General features: G+C 42.2%; 1 protein-coding gene across 2 annotated transcripts; it reads right to left on the bottom strand.

The window, feature by feature from the left end:
- Positions 1 to 407: 407 nt before the first annotated feature.
- P4HA2 (prolyl 4-hydroxylase subunit alpha 2) lies at positions 408 to 19,033 on the bottom strand (the record flags this gene model as incomplete). 2 transcript variants are annotated; one of them, XM_080627074.1, is made up of 14 exons in its annotated part: positions 408 to 478; positions 1,150 to 1,246; positions 1,690 to 1,758; positions 4,001 to 4,060; positions 6,363 to 6,416; positions 6,622 to 6,721; positions 6,937 to 7,007; positions 10,722 to 10,898; positions 11,654 to 11,859; positions 13,505 to 13,744; positions 14,506 to 14,643; positions 16,597 to 16,748; positions 17,441 to 17,537; positions 18,952 to 19,033. In XM_080627074.1, the coding sequence occupies 14 exons, from the start codon at positions 19,031 to 19,033 to the stop codon at positions 408 to 410; spliced, it is 1,614 nt and encodes a 537-aa protein (XP_080483200.1). The 2 variants fall into 2 exon arrangements, with proteins under 2 accessions (XP_080483200.1, XP_080483199.1); XM_080627073.1 differs by lacking the exon at positions 4,001 to 4,060 and adding an exon at positions 3,867 to 3,932.
- Positions 19,034 to 19,246: the final 213 nt, after the last annotated feature.

Here is a 19,246-nt window from a genome sequence, read left to right as displayed (position 1 = left end):
AAAGAACATTTATTTCTGATTCAAAACCTGTGATCCATAGAAATACAATAAAGTCAACATGTACACAAAAATCAAACAAACAACCCCAGCCCAACTTGGGCTCAAAGAAATATTTAACATCTAAATCCTCCGAGGTACAAAAGGCCCAAGATCACGCACCCAAACATACCGAATGCACCACTACTACAGAGAAAGCCGGGAGGGCAGAAGGCAGGGAAATAACAGCAACCAAGACACAAGTGCGTGAACAATGCCATTTACTTCCTTTCACCGTTACATATTTTGTTGTTCTTTTTTTGGTAAAGTGCCAGGACTCTTGGAGAAAAAGATGGATCATTTCTTAGAAATGAACTGGAACAAACAACAGTAGAAAAGGAGACAAACAAAGGCCTGCAGCAGGTTGGGGTTCAGTCAACCTCTGTTCTCCCACAAGGTCTTAAGAACTCGTTTCCTCTTTCGTGAAACCATTTGTTTGACACTGTGGAAACAAGGATGGGAAATTAATTGCCATCATATAACCAGTGTGTGCATCACCGCAATCCAGATGGTTACTGCAAGTAAAGCCTCATCTCTCAGTCTGACCAGCCCTGCTTATACTTCTCTATCCATCCATGGGAAAGACATAGGAAGATGCAAAGGGCTGGGGAAGAAAATATCTTTCCAATTGCACAATTTAGGGACCAACAGTAACAGAGCAGTGTATTCTGGGTCTGGTATTTATAGGTCTGGCACTCCAGGGGAATACCCTGGACGCTAGAGAAGGTGGGTATGGGATGATATGAAGCTTGAGGAGTTTTCAGCAGTTAGCAGAAATCCCCAGTGCCCACACATTCACATTTACCTCTCCTCCTCTTGCAGTTAAAACTAAGCACAGATCTTTGTAGGAACAGACCTGGCTCAAGTCAAGTGATAATTCAAGTCACCCTGACGCTGATACCCTACACAAACCCAGGGGCATTCTTACACACTTTGTGCTGTCATTGACACAAGCTCATTGGATAACGGGGGGAGTTCTCATTATGGCCAAATTACTCCAGTAGTTAAACAGCAACACCCAGGTTATTAAAAGCTGTTGTAAGGGTCCAGTGTGTCACTGGCTCTGCACACACGAGCCTTCCTAGGTTTTGTTCCTAAAGCAGTATTACTTACCCCATTTACACCCTACTAGTACTGGACAAGCTGCGTGCCTTGTTCTATAATCACCCTCTCCACTTCTGAAAAGGTTGTACCAAAACACTGCTGTTCCCTGAAAAGTGAAACCAGACCTGGGTTAGTCAGAACCTGGACAATAGAATTATTCAGGTTACAATAAGGGAGAGTAGGGAAATGCTTTGAATGCTTTTATGAAGCACTTCAGCATAGGCCACTGTATGACAACACACAAACTCCGGTAGTCCCACTCTATGAATTCAGCCATGGTCAGGGTTGAGAGTTCTACCTGAATACAAGCTTTTGTTAACAACAGCTCTACACAGACACTGTTCATGTTACACATTGTAAAAACAAAGGAAGCAGCCCTGCAGACTACAAGACCAGCTAGAGCTGCCTTGATACACAACAGCCTGTCCATCAAGATGCAGCAAACAGCACTCTTTCACATCAGTGACTTTTAAATGGACGCAGGACTGTATTGAAGAAGATAAGACCATCAGGAGAGAGGAGAAATCACGCAAACACATTCAGACTCACCTTCTTGGGCCATATTGCTGCCCCAAAATCTGGGAACACTGTAGCTCCTCCAGCTTCTACATCACTCATCTGAGAAAACAAAGTCCACAAACTCAGTCCATTTACAAAGCCTTTTGTACACGCAGTCTCACAAGCTAGAGTGCCCCAAGCCCTGACAGAGATTCCTGCTTGCACCTCTATGGAGGTGCTAATGAGGAAAGGACGCTCTTCAACCAGCATGAGCTGCAGAAGTAACAACGCCTGCTAATGATGGCTTTTGTTCAGCATTTCATCTAAATTATATACAACCCTTTGGACAATCGGCCATCAGCAGCTGTGTTCCTGCAGTGTTAATGAACTAGTGCTCTAGAACAAGGGAAAGGATTCAGAGTCAAGCAGCTTTAAGAATTTCATTCCAGTTTATGATCCAATTAGGAAAACAAGTGTCTGTTAAACCACAAGCTTCCTCATAAATTGAAACCATGTCTTTGGAACTGATGTTCGTGATTTAGTTCATGCATCTTGGTCAACCACTTCAAACCCTACACAAGTTATTAGAAAGCCTCACTTTCTGCATTGTTTTCTATGCTGTTCACCAGTGGTGTTAGGCCACTTCAAGTGCTTTATGCAGCTCAAGCTTCAGTACATGCGGCTATGTGACTCTAAAGAAAAGCATGCATCTTTATACTTTGCCCTTCTACACTGGAATGAATTTAACCCTATTGAATTCACCAGTAATGATGGATTCACTACAAATTCTAGACTCGATCCAAAACCCACCAAAGTTCCTAGAAACACTCCTATTAAAAGAAGTCTTCCCACATATTTCAGGAAGTTTGTCATCAGATTCTAATTAAAAGAAACAAATAAGTCAGATCCAGCTCCCACTAAAACCAGCAGGACTACTATTAATGCACTCCCCAAGTCCCCACATTCTCTACTGCAACTTGGATTTCTGTTTAAAGCAGATGTTATTACCACTCTGGTGTCCTCCTGCTCGGTACCTACAATAAAAGGGCATAAGATGCCATAGGTGCACAGGTTTCTGGCCCTTCCAACTAGAAAGCATGTACATGCAACTTTGCAAGTTAATAGTTATGTCTTAGCAACACGACCACTCTTTTTAGTAGGGTGTTGGGACACGTATGGTATCTTCTAGACAGGACATACAAGGGTAAATTGCCTTTGACCATGTACAACTGGCAGAGAATAAGGTACGGATCATTCACTTTAAATCAAGGCTTGTCCAAAAGCCTGAGAAACAAACAGAATACAGATTGAGACAATTTGAAATCAAAGCCTTTTTTTCAGCAGACTTTCACAGCTACCCAATCTTATCTGGATTCTTGTTTGGGAGAATTATTTCCTCCTCCTGCCATATCAAGTTGAAAGTATTCCTGGTTCTTTTGAGCTGTATTTCACACAAAATACCACTCAGCCATAAATATTCATCACAGGATTTTATATTTGAAGTTGTCTCACTCAAAAGTTAGACACAGAAGATTCAGTGATCCTAATTACTGATAAGTATAGGCTGATAAGGTATCAGAAGACTACTGTGAAACCATTAGGCCACTAGTGTCAGTGGCGGTTCTGTTGATCCTGGTGTACATGGTCTGGAGGCTGTACCACGCATGCAACTACTGGACCTTTTCAATTCTGCACTTGTAACCCACTTGCTCCAAGGTTATGAGCTACGTCTCCTCCATTTGCTGAAGCAACAGCTATGCTGGAGTGACTCCAGCTTTGACAGAAAGCTAAAACAGAGGCTGACAGACCACAACATCAAGTGCTGTCAAACAGTGGTGGAAGAACATGACCATCTCAATGTGGCTGATGGTCAAGCTCTCAAACTGCACACCATACGAGTACCCCAAGCACTTGCCTTTGAGAAATAAGCCCAATTCTCCTCTCCCACCAACAGGTCTCCAATAAAGTCAAAGATTTCATGGTAGAGGATAGTATCATTCCCCAAAAGGGGAAGCCAGGTCCTGTATTCACATTTTCTGTTCTGAGGTTAAAGAGGTTAAATACCACCAGAATTCTCTCAACTCAGATGGGACAGCACCTGATGCTGCTACAACAATGCAATCCCTGCTTCCAGATGCCAGGGAATCTCTACAGACACCCAACCACACACGCTGTAAACAAGATGCTGCTAAAGTGACACTCAATGTACAAAGGATCAGCATACTTACATAGTTTAAAAAAGTGGCCACACGATTTCCAGTCCCTAACCGCTTGAAAGCATCTGGCTCATCTTTCTATAAAATTAAATGAGAATAACTGCAAACTTCAAGCTCACAGACAGGAGACAAACAGAGGTACTTACATAGTTAAGAAACGTCGCTAGCCTATTTCCTTCCGATTTGAGTGTGCTGTCAAAGGGTCGCTGTAACAGACAACAACTTTAACCCAAGTTCCAAACAGGCTTACACTAGAGTTACATACGTGTAGCTCTGCAGAGAGATCCTGAAGGCCAATTTAAAGAGTTGGAATTGAAAGGGGCTCTTGATACAGGTCAATGTTAAAGCCATTACAAATCACAGCCAGGGTGCATAACTGCATGCACGGAGCAATCAGATGCTATAGGGAGAAGTAGCACTGAAGCAGTTCTTAAGGCAGAGTAGAAGGAAGGGTTTCAGGGCCTGTGACACTGATGTTATCCCAGTAAAGTTAAGAAGGCCATTACTGTAGTGGACAGTGATCCAAAGTCAACAACTGAGGTGAATATGAAAAACTCATCTTCAATGGCTTTAGATAATACACTTGATTCTTGTAAATGTATTAGTGACTTAAAGAAATACGGTCATGAGAAAATGCAGTTTCTGCCAGTAGGCAAAACTGTAGAACAGTAATAGTGCATTTCTTTTAGGTGGTTACTTGTTCAGGACTAATCACCACATCAAAAAGATCAAATTCTCTTTATTCTGTAAGAAACACTGAGTTTTGTTTGCTGAAGTATGAGATCACGTTGGTGCCAGTTTCGAAGCGGAAAGAACATCTAGAACATCAATGTGTGTGTGTCTCTTCCCTTCAAAAACTGCAGTTAAAAGTGTATTTACATTGCTCATAGGAAGTCATTTCAACCAGGAGACATTAAGGTGCAGTTTTCTACACAAAACCATAAACTTTAACACTTAAAGAAACCAGTATTAAAGACAAACAGCAAAGAAAAACCACAGCCGCTATCTCTAAGATGTTAAAGCTCAATCTACTTGACGTATATTTCAAGAAATAAAAGGTCTCTCCTGAAACAGATTCATAAAAACCAAGACTTCTGTATCTGCATACACAGATTCAATCCAAAAAGGACAACCCAACAGCATTGAGATGTATTCAGGCCCAGCACTTGTGAACTTCAACAGCAAAAGACTTCTCTACCTTTTAAGCAGCCAACAAACTCTCAAAGTTGTAATATGCAACTATTAACGTGTCCCTGTGTGAACTGCAAGGGAACAAAAGCTACAGGGCTCATCAGGATCTGTGATGCACAGAGAGCCTGGAGGACCAGTCCAGAGCTATGGCAAATTCCACGGCTCTCTGAACTGATGCCTGCAGCCAAGGTTATGTTCCAAGTGGAGCTCTGCCCCAGCTGCCTAACCCAAAAGCCAAGTCCACACTGGCCATTTTGATGGCCGAGGTCCTCGAGTTCAAAGGCTTTGAAGATAATTTAAGAGCATTTGCTTGATTCAGGAAATGAAGCAGTCTTTAAGTTAACAGGAAAATTCTCTCAGCAGGCCAAAGCTAAGGAATCTGAGCTTCCACAGTGCTGAAGTTCAGGATTGATTTGTTTTTATTACTTTAAACAGTGCTAAGTTAGGTGGCTCCAACTCTGCACTCAATTATCAGGTTGTGCTCTGGCTGCAGCAAAGCCTCTTACCAGCTAAAACCACTGGAACAGCCTGAATTAAGCCAGATTCCATTGAAATGCCACGGTTCTGCTGGAAACCAAGGCATCAGGTGGGGTTTATATCTGAAATTACCAGTCACCATGGCTGTTCAGTATGATTAGCATGTTCATAAGCTGGTTTAGGGTAACAATCCGTTCCTCTTTTCTCCCCACTTGCAGCAAACCAGAGCTGTTACCTGCAAGGCAGAGCCCTCTAGTGCCTAGTGTGCATCTGGCACTCACCAGTGGCAAGTTCCGCCCCCTGTACCACTGCCCTCCTGAGCCCAACAAACCCTCTGCAGGTCCTGTAACTGCAGCCACACTGAGGGCTTTGCGACCCATGAAGACTTCCATAACAGCGACTTCTTTTGGAGGGACACAGAAGAGGTCTTCTCGTCATCCAGCTCCAGCAAAGCGCTTTAAAATACCCTCCAGAGGAGGGCTCCAAACAACCCTGCTGAACTCAGAAGCCTGACGGAACAACAGGCTCACAACCCAGGGCTTGCAAACCTCAGTTTCCAAATGAAGTAATGGAAAGAGCATATTTGAGTGCTGCAGGGCTGTCTTTTAGTGTCTCTGTACCGTGCAAGGAACCAAGATAAGCAGGCAGATTTGTTCTTTCTTCCCTTGAACTTTCAGCATCAGAGAAGGCAGTGCAAAGGCTTTCCAAAGTCATCATCCATCCATGCAACAGGACTATACATTGAATGCTTTAATAAAAAGGGGTTTCAACAGTTTCCTCTTAGAACAACTTGCTCCTCCTCCCCACCCTACTAAGAAATAATTGACAGTGTGATCTTACCCTAGAAAAATCGAAGTGTGGCTCATACTGCCCTCCCATTCCATAGTTGGCAACCTACAGCATGGAAGAAAGCATCAACATCCATTGAACTGCAAGCGACTGCTGCAGCAGACAGCATTTGCTCTCCAGAAATCCAAAACATGCTTTGAGAAAGAGCACTTTGTGGCAAGACTGTTATCTAGGGCACACTTGATTTCTCTTTAGCTTGCCAGAAATGAGCTACGTGCATGAGAAACAACCCGAGTACAAAGGCACCAACCTGCAGCAGTTCAGCTGTTTTCACCGTTAACCCTGTGATCTGCTGCATTCGTCGATTCACCTTGGCCACAACAGGATCATCATCCTCCTCCAGCCACGAGCTAGGAGAAGGGAAGGATTGGAACATGTTATTTGGAATGCCAACACCACCAACCTTTCCTAAGGCAGGATTCTTCTGCCCTCACTCAGATGGCTGAACGAGCCATTTACCATGCAGTTGTTGAGGAAGCTTTTGCTACATGCAGTTTTCAGCTGTAGGTAGCTGATGACAGGCATCAAGCACAGAACTCTTACAGCTGAACTCCTCTCTGCTTACCTTTTGGATACCCTGTAGCTGGCCACTGTAAGGACACCGGTTTTGGGATCACGCACTGTGGCTCGTGCCAGCTGTGTAAAAAAATCCCAAGGGGGAAGAAACACATCAACTACAGGTTAGGAAATAATCCCCTCTCATCTTAACCAAAATCAGCCTGATTTGCCCAACTTCAGTATATCACCGGCTGAAAGTTATAGCTCCAACCTAGTCTGGTCCGATTTCACGCTAGTACAGGACATGCAGAAACACAAATGCAATCCATAACTGGCAGTGGATCCTGGATAAGGAATCTGACTGACTGCACAAGCCATGATAGTCATTAAATCCATGAGTGCTGCTTGCTCAACAGGTTCTGAAGGTACTTTGTTAAACAGCTGCACTCAATATTAACAAGAGGGAACAACAGAAGTTAACGTACGAAGCTCAGGTTCTTGGCAAAGAGAAAATCATTGGATACTCTGTGAATTTAATCAGCCTGCTCCTCACGTGGACTGAAAAAACACGTTCTCAGATGAAAACCAGCAAGGGAGCGAGTTACAAATTATGGGACAGGCAAAGCCACAGTGGTAGAAAACTCCTGAGGGCACCTCTCAACATTCCCATGCTCAAGATATTCCTGTTGGAAGGCGCCTGGAACACTGATTTCACGGAGACAGTCTGAGGCGTGTTATGACATTATGGAGGTAACTCTGTAAAAGCACAGTCCACCTACACAGCTTAAACAGTGAGTTATGTATCACCAGTCAGCCACATCACCGCGTCTGTAGGAAGAGCCTGGATCTTGGCAAGGCTGTTGAGGATTGCTGTGGTGTCAAAGCAATGGCCCAGTGCTAGCATCACACAACGGGGCACTTCGGTTTGCTACTTGCAGCTGAGAACAAGAACTGGGACACTCCTCTGACAGTAAACACAGACCACATCTAAATTTAACTCCTGCAAACCACAAACACACAAAATCCTGCCTCCTTCCTTCCACTTGATTATAGGTCACTGAAAGCCTTTTTTTGCTGCGTTTTCCTCAGAGCATGCAGTCATTATTTCCTTCGTTTTTCCCCAAGTAAGCCTGCAGCCAGCTTCACAATCCATGTCAGCTGTCTCGTTCCTCATACAAGAGCTCTTGGCACAACTGTTGCTGCAATTCTGACTCACTGTTAGTTTGCTCCAGATTCTCCCGCATAAATCATAACAGAAGAGCCAGGCTGACAATCTTGTCCTTCACTTGCACAGCTTTGGGATATAATTTCGCTTCCCAAACTTTTCATTCTGCTGCCATTTTCAAGCTTGTATACGCTTGCTTGATTTCTGCACCTAGCATTTGATCTAAATAAACCCGAACTAAACCAAGCCTGACCACATTGCTTTTTATTCCACATCTCTTTCTGATAGGCAGGGTTCTTCAGTTGAGACACAAAATCTATACCTCACTTGGTACAAAGCAACTCCTAAATGTGAGGCTTCCTCTTAGAAAAGGTGGAGAAAGCAGCCTGACAACACATTCGCTGGGCTTTGAAGAACCGGAACACACTGGACTGATCAAAAGCTTCACCCACTCTTCCTCTTAGACTGCATTTAGTTTACTGTGCCCCAATGGCTTTTCCTTCTGAAACCCTACAGCACTGAGTTCAAAGATGTGTGTCCCCCCTCCACACCTTACTTTTGCCTCTTCGTGCCTGTATTGCATGCTTGTATTTGAGGAATAAGGTTCTTGTACTTGCACAGCAGATCTCTCCCTATGCTGCCCACTCCGACAGAGTTCAGAATTGCCCTGACCCATCCCAGTCAGCTCCGAGGTACTGCCTGAGAACTTGGAACTGCTTTTTGGCACTGGAGTGAAAGTGATTGCATTTTGCAAAACGAGCATGCAAAGCGACTTGAATATAGCTCCTCTCAATCACATACAGATGTTGTTTCTCTACAAAACAAGAAGGATTGGCAAGTGTAAAGTGCAGATAATGTTAAAAGTGCTTGGACCAAAGAGGAGAAACTTCTTGTAGCTGCATTTTAGAACAAGGGAAGTGCTCATCTTTAAGCCCAAAACTAACATACTGCTTCAGAGCTCTGTCTGAAAGCTTCCATGATGGCTAACTAAACTTTCCTGGCTGAAGTTAAGCTCTATTTATGAAGGACCATCTCAGCACAGGCCTTGCACTTTCCATTCCCTCAGCAGATCTGCAGGATTTAAAGCTATTCCTGCAGCTGAGCCACAGACAGGTTTAGAGAAGAGTTCAGAGGAAATGAGTGCTTTTAACTGGAAGCTTTAATCTGAACCTTAAGACTACGGTATTAACCTCTTAGAGGGACTAATCCCGGTTCTACGCTAGATTATATGAGGAATTCCTCTCACATTAGTAATATAAGCAAAACTCAGGGAGCAAGACTTGACTTTCCATAGAATTTCAAAGAAAAAGGGAAAAATCAAAAAAATTAACAGCTGCCTTAGAGTGTGTTTAATAGAACAGATTAAGTGACATGTTCTATATTTCCATTTTATCTGAAGCTTTTGAAGTGTTACAGTATGATGCAATAGGAAAAACTCCCTCATTTCTAGAGGTGAGAGTCCTCACCAAGACAGGAGTGTTCTGCCAACACTCCCATAGCTGGCTGGTAGTCATTGCAGTCCAGCCTCATAAACATCCCAAATTACTAATGATCTTCAGAAGCATCAGTTTCTCAAACTGCTGTTAACAATTTGAGTTCCCATTTAAAACCACATACAGAAGGGTAATTCCTGACCGGAATTTTAGTACCGCATTTCATAGCAGGAGCAGGAAAAGTGCTAAAATGAACCATTCATCTACAAAAATGGAAGTGTTTGTCTTACAGAGGTAAGGTGTAGCATCTACAACAGACCTCACACTGTTATACCTCTGTCAGGAAGGGAACAGACAGGAAATCCCACCTCCAGAAAACCCAGACAAGATAATTACAAGCTTTGCATTTTTTAGCTGCTTTTTGGTGTGCAGTCATCAGAATTCACATCGTGAATAACAGGAATTACATCAGAACTAGGGCTCCTACTCCAAGCTGCTGACTTTGAGTTGGATCTACACTTGGCACAGTAGCATATTTAGGTGGAAAAGTCAGATCTGAAGTGCTCTGGGGGAATGATTGCATTGTGCAGTCATCCTTACAAGTACTTTGACCTTCCCAAGTCCAAGACCAGGAATTATTTAACAGCTCTGTATTAACTGCAGCACATTATTCCCAATAAGCAGTGTGTGGCTTCAGAACACCATGGTTCCACTTGTGGATGCACCACAGCATCTAAAGTGCTCACCCCTGCGCAGGTCTAGGCTGTGGTTTAAACAGAAGCGGTGAATTCCAGGTTACCTGAAATAAAAACTCCCCAGAACTCTGGATATCCTTCTAGCACAACTTAAAACCAACATTTCCTCCCATTTCTACTGGGATTTGGGCTTTAACTTTCTTTTGAAGCTCAGCTCCATTTCAAAAGGCAGACTTCAGCTATATCGAACACCTCTACCACTGTAAGCCAATCAGTCATCTATTTTACAGGTCTAGTCCCTAGTTTCCTACAAGGTTTCCAAGCCATTTACTGAGAACTTTGCATAATTAAGTGCAACAATGCATAAATACCTTCAGGAGCCTGGGCTCTATGGTCCTACATCACCAGGCAGTTTCGAAATCGTTCCCCTTAGGCTCACAGCTGCAGTGTATCATCTGTAGTATGAAACCAGATCTTTCAAATCGTTTGCCTATTCTTGACTAGGAGATTAAAGCATGGAATTAGCAGTCATTAGTGAGACGGAAGAGGGAAAACTTACCCTTGGCTTAGCTAGTTGTTTGATTTTCTCAATCTCTTCATCAGACATGACATCATAGTATCGTACAATATGAGGGCTATCCCATTCATCTTCTTCCTTGAAGGGAGCTATGAGCAGATGAGGGTTTCTGTTTCCATCATGATACCTACAGAACAGCCTTTTCTGCCTTCGAGGTGTCTGGAACAAGATGTCAAACAGCACATTTGTTTGCTCAACTACTTTTCATGAACTTGTAACAGGCCAGACACAAAAAGAGAGCAAGCTTCAGGCCACAGACACTGTAAAAGCCATCAGCTGACAGCAAACTTCAGAGGTAAGCATGAGTGATCCTGCAACTCGCTGCAAATAAACCCCCATACACCACTCCAGATACCACTGAGCACCAGCTGAAACACCAGCCTTTTGGAGAATTAAATCACAACAGGTTACAGATTAAGCAAATGACTACATAAACAGCCAGCTGTAAGTCTGCTTCTTAGAATTAAGAAGATGCAGATGGAATGGATTCTTTTCCCTGCACTGCGAATTTAAAGCCATGTTTGTCAAGAGGTACTGGAGACTTGTCAGTTGAAATAATCACCCCAAAAAGGCATTTCTAAGATGCAAGAAAGAAGGAATAATGTGATTCTCAAGTGTGGCAAAGCTCTCAGTGCAAAAAGCCTCCTGCACATCTGTACAGTCAGCATCTGAAATGGCTGAGCAGACAGACTGAGGAGAATCAATTTTCAGCGACCTTTAAGAGGTACAGCTCAGCACCGCTTTTCTGTCTAGGATTAACTAAAGGTAGAGAGGCCAAGACACAAGATACAAATCTCAGCCTGGAGAGAGCTATGTTATTTTCTTCACAGAAAGCAAACCTCCCCATGTCCCACACCAAGCTCCATCACCCTCGTGCAAAGGCAGCAGGCAGGAAATCCCTGCCTTTCTCTTACCATTTTTACCCCTTCACCTCTGCAGAGGGCCTCATAGATATCACGCTCTGGCAAGTAGTCAAGAGGCCTCTCGTAGGCACCACTTTGCACCACTGGTTCCGTTGTTGTCATGGTCTCGTTTGACTTCTCTTTCTCCTCCTCCCTCTCCTTCTCCAGCAACTTCTCAAAGTAGCGCAGATTACTGCCTGCCCTCTCATGAGTACTGTCTTCATGGGGAGAAAGGCAGACAGAACCAGGCAGTTAAGTGATCTCAGTTAATACAAACAAGTCTTTTTAGCGAGACAGCAAAAACTCTTTCATTCTTAAAGTATTATCAGGCTACCAAAAACACCAGCTCCAGTTCGCACCGAAAAGCAGCACTGGGATGCTTCTGGTTCCGCACAGGAAGGTAGCCATAGTCTGCAAAAGAATCTTTCCTGGAAGGACCCATCACAAAATCTGCATTCCAACAAACAGAGGAGTTTTTGGTCTCCACATCCCTGCTTTTCTCTCAACTTTTCTGCCCAATTCTACCCAAGATAAGCAGAGATCAAGCTAGTCCACATTTGCACTCCTCCTCTCCACCATGCTTCTCATCCACACTGCACAAGCATGCTTTAATCAAGGACTGTGGAGTTCCAGCCACAGACTCCAGCTCCAAATATGCCCTCCAAAGTCGGGAAGCCCAGAAGGACATGGTGGTGGTCACTAACAGCCCACCTGCAGCACCCATCTCTAGATGCTTGCGACAGGATTATATGGGAGGTATCCTGCATCACTATCATCAATGGACTATCACTAGTGATTTATTAATGATAGCTGGTATAAATCAATAAACATTATCATCAGACCTTTATCCAGCAAAACCAAGAAGGGACAATTCCCTGCTCACCAATGCTTCTGGACACTTGCACCTAGAAGTTTCTTTCCCTTCTGGCCCTCCCATGCCTATTGTGCTTATCTTGCAGAACTAACCCAGGAGGCCACTGAAATAACCTCTCATTAGAGCTCAGGCTAATAGTGGCCAGATAAGGAAGCTGAGCCAGAGCAGAGGAAGCTGCTGCTCCCATGGGACTGCCAAGTCTGTTCCACTGTTTGGTGCTGATAAGGATTTACATTCTGCTACCAGTGCTAAGCTGTATTGCAGAGGCGGCTACATTCAATACTCATATTCTTGTACATTTTAATCTATGGACCCCAGTGTCTGCAGAAATTACTAATACTTATTTTTCAATAGAAAGGCTTCACCCACACTCAGGATGCAGCTAACATCTAAGCTAAGAACCACCACTGATTAAAAAATACAAATGCATAACACAGTAGATGTCTAATTGGGGAGGCTGAACCTTTCCAATGCAGGAAGCAGGCAATGCTGGATAGGAAGCAATGCTTATTTGCTTACTCAAGAGACAGCTAGAAACAGACCAGAGATAAAAGGAGGTTTTAAGAAACTCAATCTGTTCTGGGTATTCACTAATAAATACTCTAAGAGCTCAGGCAAGGTATGCTTCTGCCATCAAAGAGTACCCAACACTGAAGAATAAAGGGGAATACATGAAATCAGGAGGACTTTACAGAAGATACAGCACTGCCTAAATCTGGTAGCCCTGATCACCACTTCAGACAACCTGACCAAACACATCTCAGGACACTGAAGCAAAGCACACAGATCCTGCAGCCAGACACACATCTGATCTCAGGTAAGAACAGCACACACTATAAGATAACTTGTTGAAGATACTGCATGCATAAGGAGACCCAAGACCTGTAAGTCATCTGGCAGGATACCCTTCCAGTCAGCTCACCCATATGGACCCATGGCTGTTCTGGCACCAGTTCCCAGTGCTCCAATAGCAGGTCTTTTGTTCTTACCAAGGGATATCAGCCGCCTGGTTAGCTCCATGGCTCTGTGCAAATCCCCAAACTGGAAAACAGCATAGCTGAGATAATCTAGGATCTCCACTTTGCTGACTGCTGTATCCTCCCCTTCATCGTGTTGTTTTAAGGCTTGTTCCATCCACAGTACTGTGTGATAGTAGTCTCCATCATTGTAAGCAGTCTTCCCCATACCAAAGCAGTCACCTACTGTCAAATAGGACCTGTATTTTGTTCCTAAACCCAGAAAGACAGCATATTTAGGAATATCGGTAAACACACTTTTATCATCCAAATAGGCTTCTAAAAGACAATGCTTCAGAGTTAAAGATTAAATTCTATCCTACTTCTGTGACATTAATTCCTTTGGAAACCAAGAGAAGTTTAACATAGGTATTAGTGTAAGCTATTACGTTTTTTATTGTAGACAAAGGCAGAGCAGACCAACAGCTTAACAGGCTTTACTGAACCTCCAAACACTGTTAGATGATCAGAGAAGCCTGACTACATCCAGAGCTGGCTTCTTTGTTCATTACTGGAGATGCAAATTTGTGTGTAAGCAAGCTGATGGTTATTAAGACAAACTGGGCATCCATTTGACTGTATCTGCACTGATTTCCAGTTGCTCAGCAGATGCACAGATAAAGACTTTACATTAAGGTCATTGTTAATAACCTACATATAATAACTGAAACTGTTTTGCCAGCTCAGCTATCCACACTCTAATAAAGCCTATTGAGTTTTAAACAGTGTATTGCTAGCAACCATGACCTGCTCCAGTACATCTCTTACAAGCAGCAGCAACATTTATCAGGGCATAGATGACAAAACACTGACTCATCTCAATATACCTCTGGATTGCCCAAAACATCTCACTGGGGCAAAACCTGTTAAACCCCATTTCATAGATAAAGAACAGGAGCACAGTCACTCAACAAAAGCCTCCTTGGAAAACCACTTCCTTCCTCGTAAAGGAAAAGAGTCCTCTGTGCACTTACCTGGTAAGTTGCCTCGAGAGAGAGTTTCAGGATCCAGTTTGTACGTGTCCTGCAAGCGCATCAGAGCCTTCGCAGCTCCAGTCTCATCCTCTTCCGTTGGGAAGAACTGACGCTGAATTGTGAGATTTGCAATAAAGCCTTTGCAGTGAAAGGGAAAGATGTAACAGTCAGCACGTGAGTAAGTATCAGTACAGGATTAACACAGAAGAGGAAGCATCTGCTTAGTTTTGGGAATTCAGATGCAAATAATCCAGATTTGAAGCCCCTTATTATGCTCTCAAGATATGAAAACATAGCTTTCTGTCCCATTTTGAGAACACAGCTCATGAGCAAGAGACAAAGGATAAAGATCTAAACCCCTCAGTTTTCTTGTGCCACACAATCACTAAAGTACAATGTGAATCTAATGATCTTAAGTTTTCATGCTAGAAAGAGACAAGGAAATGAACGGCTTTCATCAGTTCTCTTGCAACACCCACACAGACAACCGCAGATCATAGCACTAAATGATGATTTCAGACTCTCTACTCCAGCATCTCCAATGGCAGCTCAGGAGGCAGAGACCCTGATCCAGGATCCCCCAAGTCCGGGTAGGACCTTACTCAGTAAGAGGCTTTTAAACCTGACAAGTAAGACCAGAAAGCACTTAGAAATGGAATGAAGGGTACTACATAAATGTATCAAGGTTACGGCGCAGGTTGGTTGGGCAGATGTGGGGGCCACCAGCTGAAGGAAAACCACCCAACCACTTCAAGCCATACAGCAAGCAGAACTGGGAAAGGACACCTTAGAGAAAGGATTAGAGAGAAATACCCGATAGAATTGAGTGATTTATTTCCATCTAGGATGCCTATCCAAAAAGCAATAAAAATCTTGGCTGGAAAAAACCTTCCAACTACCTAAACTTTGGCATATGCAAGTAGAACGGGAAAACATGCAGTGCTCTGCCCAAAAACATCGCCTCTTCCCCCTTACTGACAAGGAGTCCAGTGAAAATAAACCTCCATTTAAAAAAGTAAGCTCTGGAAGGAAATTCAGGCAGGCACTGACAACAGGATGCAAAACCAAAGATTACTAATGGAAACATTTGATTGAGGAGAGCAGGTTTACAGACAGCAATTCTTTATTACCCTGTTATCAACAGACTGACTACAACTTTGCCACTTCTGAATGCTGGGCCTGATACAAATTCCTCTAATAGTTCAGTATGTGTCTCATTTTGATTCTTAAAGCTTATCTACTGATCAACGTGGTCAAAAAACAATGGTCACCAGGAGAAGTACGAGACTGGGAAAGCAGATGATTAAGTTATTTTTAGATATATATATATATCTAAAATTTATTTAGATATTTTTATAATTAATATATATATTAAATTATATATATAAATATATATTTATTATTATATATTATATATATTATATATATTATATATATTATATATATTATTATATTATATATTATATATATTATATATTATTATATATTATATTATATATATTATTATATATATATTATATATATTATATATATTATATATATTATATATTATATATATAATATATATATTATATATTATATATATTATACATTATATATAATATATATTATATATTATATATATTATATATTATATATTTATTATATATTTATTATTATTATATATTTAATATATATTAAATTATATATATAAATATATATATAAAAATTATATAAATTATATAATAGATATAAAATTTATTTAGATATATATATATATCTAAAAATAACATAAAGCTCAAGAACAGGGATAAAACAATGGTTGCCAACACAGGTGACAACTTCAGCATATCCTATTCTTTCATTTTCCTCAAGCAAAACTAGTACCAGTTTCTTTGAGCCTTCACTGAGATGTGTTTCAGTGGCAGCTTTCACTCACTTGGGGAACCAGTCAACAAGAGCCAGTCCTTACTTTAAATCTCAGACAAACTTGGCAATAACACTTAAGCCACAACACACAAACAAACATTTGCAGCTTTCCAAAATACAAGGAGGATAAGCAAGTCTGTTGTAAGGCTGCCTCTTGCCATCCTGCCTCCTCTAACTCCTTACCATTCGTTGTATCCTGAAGAACCAGGTTTTCCAATTCCAGCCAGTCAGTATTTAAACGCTTCACCAGCTTATATGCATTTACAGGATGTGCCAGGTACCCTTCTGGATCTGAGGCTGATTTGCTGGTCAGTGCATCCAGTTTTTCAGCCCAGCTGGAATAAGAAGTGTACAACTCAGTCTGAGAACGATTTATGAATGCATGTCTTCCTTCTTAAGTCATTCTAATTACACAGCTAAAATTAATTTATTGCTGCTTTTGCCATCGTAACCAGCTTTTGAGCTTTCAACTTCACACAGATAAAGTGAATTCCAACTGATTTAATTATAATAGTCTTTTTACTTTAAAAGGTATTTGTTTTCCTATTATTTTAAGCCTTATTAAAGTCGGATGCATCTCACTTGCAGTAAGTCTTAGCCATCAGTTTTCAGCATGTCCAAGATGTGCTATAGCCAAGTTGACAACTGAGGAGAACAAAGCAGGAGAGCTGTCCCTGAGGGCAAACCCAACACGGTAAAGCAGCCAGGGATTTCGTGTCCACTCCACACGTTGCCACAGGCACGCTTTGCCATTATAAGGAGTGCTACTCCAGGTAGCAGAACACTGGCACTCAGAGGCATTCAACTCACACAGAGAAGCCTCTCCTGCTTCTCCAAGGGAGCACTGTGATGGTACAAGGACAGGGAAGAGCAGGAAGAGCCCAGCAGACAGGTTCTAAACAAGCAAAGATTAATCAATATCTGAAGCAGGGCCCCCTACTAACACAATCTAGCAGCAAAGAGTGGACATAATTGAACACAGACGAGTCATTTCATCACCCTTCATTACACAAACCTCTCCCCCTACCTTTTAATCTGAGAGAGCTTGCTCTCTTCTGCTCTGATATAGTCCTTTAAAGATTGTACCAGGTCCTTCTCTGCATAAATCAGGTCTGTCATTTGACCTAAAACCAGGAGTACGAGCAAATGTTAATCAGAGCTAAAAAAGGAACAATTTCCAACAGCACAGAAGACAGACTTGAAATGCTTTAGGACCATTAAAACCACAAGTTTACAAGTTAAGGGCATGCACATCAGCATTCATAAACCACAAAAGCTGTTATACGCACAGGCATGACTTCAAAAGCTTCAAGGGGCTTTTCAAATCCCACCTTCAATGGCTCACACAGCGCTGCTGTGACCCTTCCACTGCCTCCGAGTTACTTTTAGCATTACAATTGTATATAAGAATCAAAAGAAAGGTTTGACATTAATACAGCTATTGAGCCAAAGCAACAAGAGATCCAAGTAGTTGCTATATGTAGAACAGATGCTTTGGATGCAGATTGGGTCACACTATTAATTTATTAGCTTAACCATCGGCACCACTTAAAATTACAACTTTTCAATGCAAGTAACTGTGGAAACACAACATTAAACACAGAGGCATTTCAGGCTAACATGTACAGACTGACGCACACACTCGCTCCTGATGGGCATTAGCGGTAATTGCTGGCATGTCAATCCTAATTGCTGTGACAAACTTTGATTTCAAAGACCAACCACAGAAAGACCGGATGAGATTTCTAACTGCAGCCACAGCTTAAGTTTCAGCATTCTAAAGTAATTATTAATAAGGCATGATTAAGTAGATGGAAGTCAGCAGGTTGGGCTATTTCCAGAGCTGGGGAAGAAACCACCAGGAGTTTTGAGTTTTGCCATTCACAAGCAGTTCCATTGAGCTCGGAGCACGTTGTGCAGAACAGCCAGTTGTAGTTAATCTCCAACATGTTTACAGGGGAGAACTCCCCACATTATTCCACAGGAAAACATTAGACCAAATCACGGCAGAAAACTCCATTGGTGCTTACTTTTAGGCTCTACCACAACCATACTTGGTTCTCTCACAGTTATCAGAATACAAGAGCTGACGATTTACTTTCAGCATTTATAACAATGTGAATTCCTCAGGATTTACTCAGGTCCTACAGAAGTGGGATATTAATTTGTCCCTTCTGACAGCTAACTCCAACTTTAAGACAGGAGAGTTCAGCTGCTGTCAAGAAAATATATCACTTCCATTCTTTTCACAAATCACATTCAGGACTCAGCTTCTTAGCAGAAGGTTTGTGCTCTGTTCAGGATGGCAGCAGGTACATAAGACACAGGCACTGTCTTATTTTACTGACAGAGTCCCCAGAGACTTGCAGGTCATGAGTAACAGCACATTGTGATCAACTGCAGATGTTGCACTGACACAAGACTTGCAATGCAGAACAGCATCAAGGATGCAAAAGGGTGGCTTTTCCTAATGCAGACAGGGTTTGAAACTGGCAATTGCACTGACTACATCACACCGTGCATCAGTTCTTTCCATACCTATGGATGTGAAAAACTCCGCTTCTGTGTGCCAGATCAGGAGAATCCAGGTGAAGAACACCAACTGCAGCCTGGGCTTCATCTTCCAAATAGCTCAAACCTGGAATAAATTAAAAGGAGAATGAGGAGTAAAAATTACTAACCTCTGAGGAAAAAACCCATGGCATGGGGGTTGGAACCAAGGCCCCTTCCAACCCAAACCATCACAGGATTCCAAGATCCTCATCTTCTGTCATTTCATCCTCATGGAAAATTATTTTGGTCCTTGAAAGACCGAATTCTAATCAGTGCCGAA

The sequence above is a fragment of the Psittacula echo genome (genome assembly GCF_963264785.1).
Source record: "Psittacula echo genome assembly, chromosome: 11".
Classification (NCBI taxonomy): domain Eukaryota; kingdom Metazoa; phylum Chordata; class Aves; order Psittaciformes; family Psittacidae; genus Psittacula; species Psittacula echo.
This window is presented reverse-complemented; position numbering and strand designations above follow the sequence as displayed.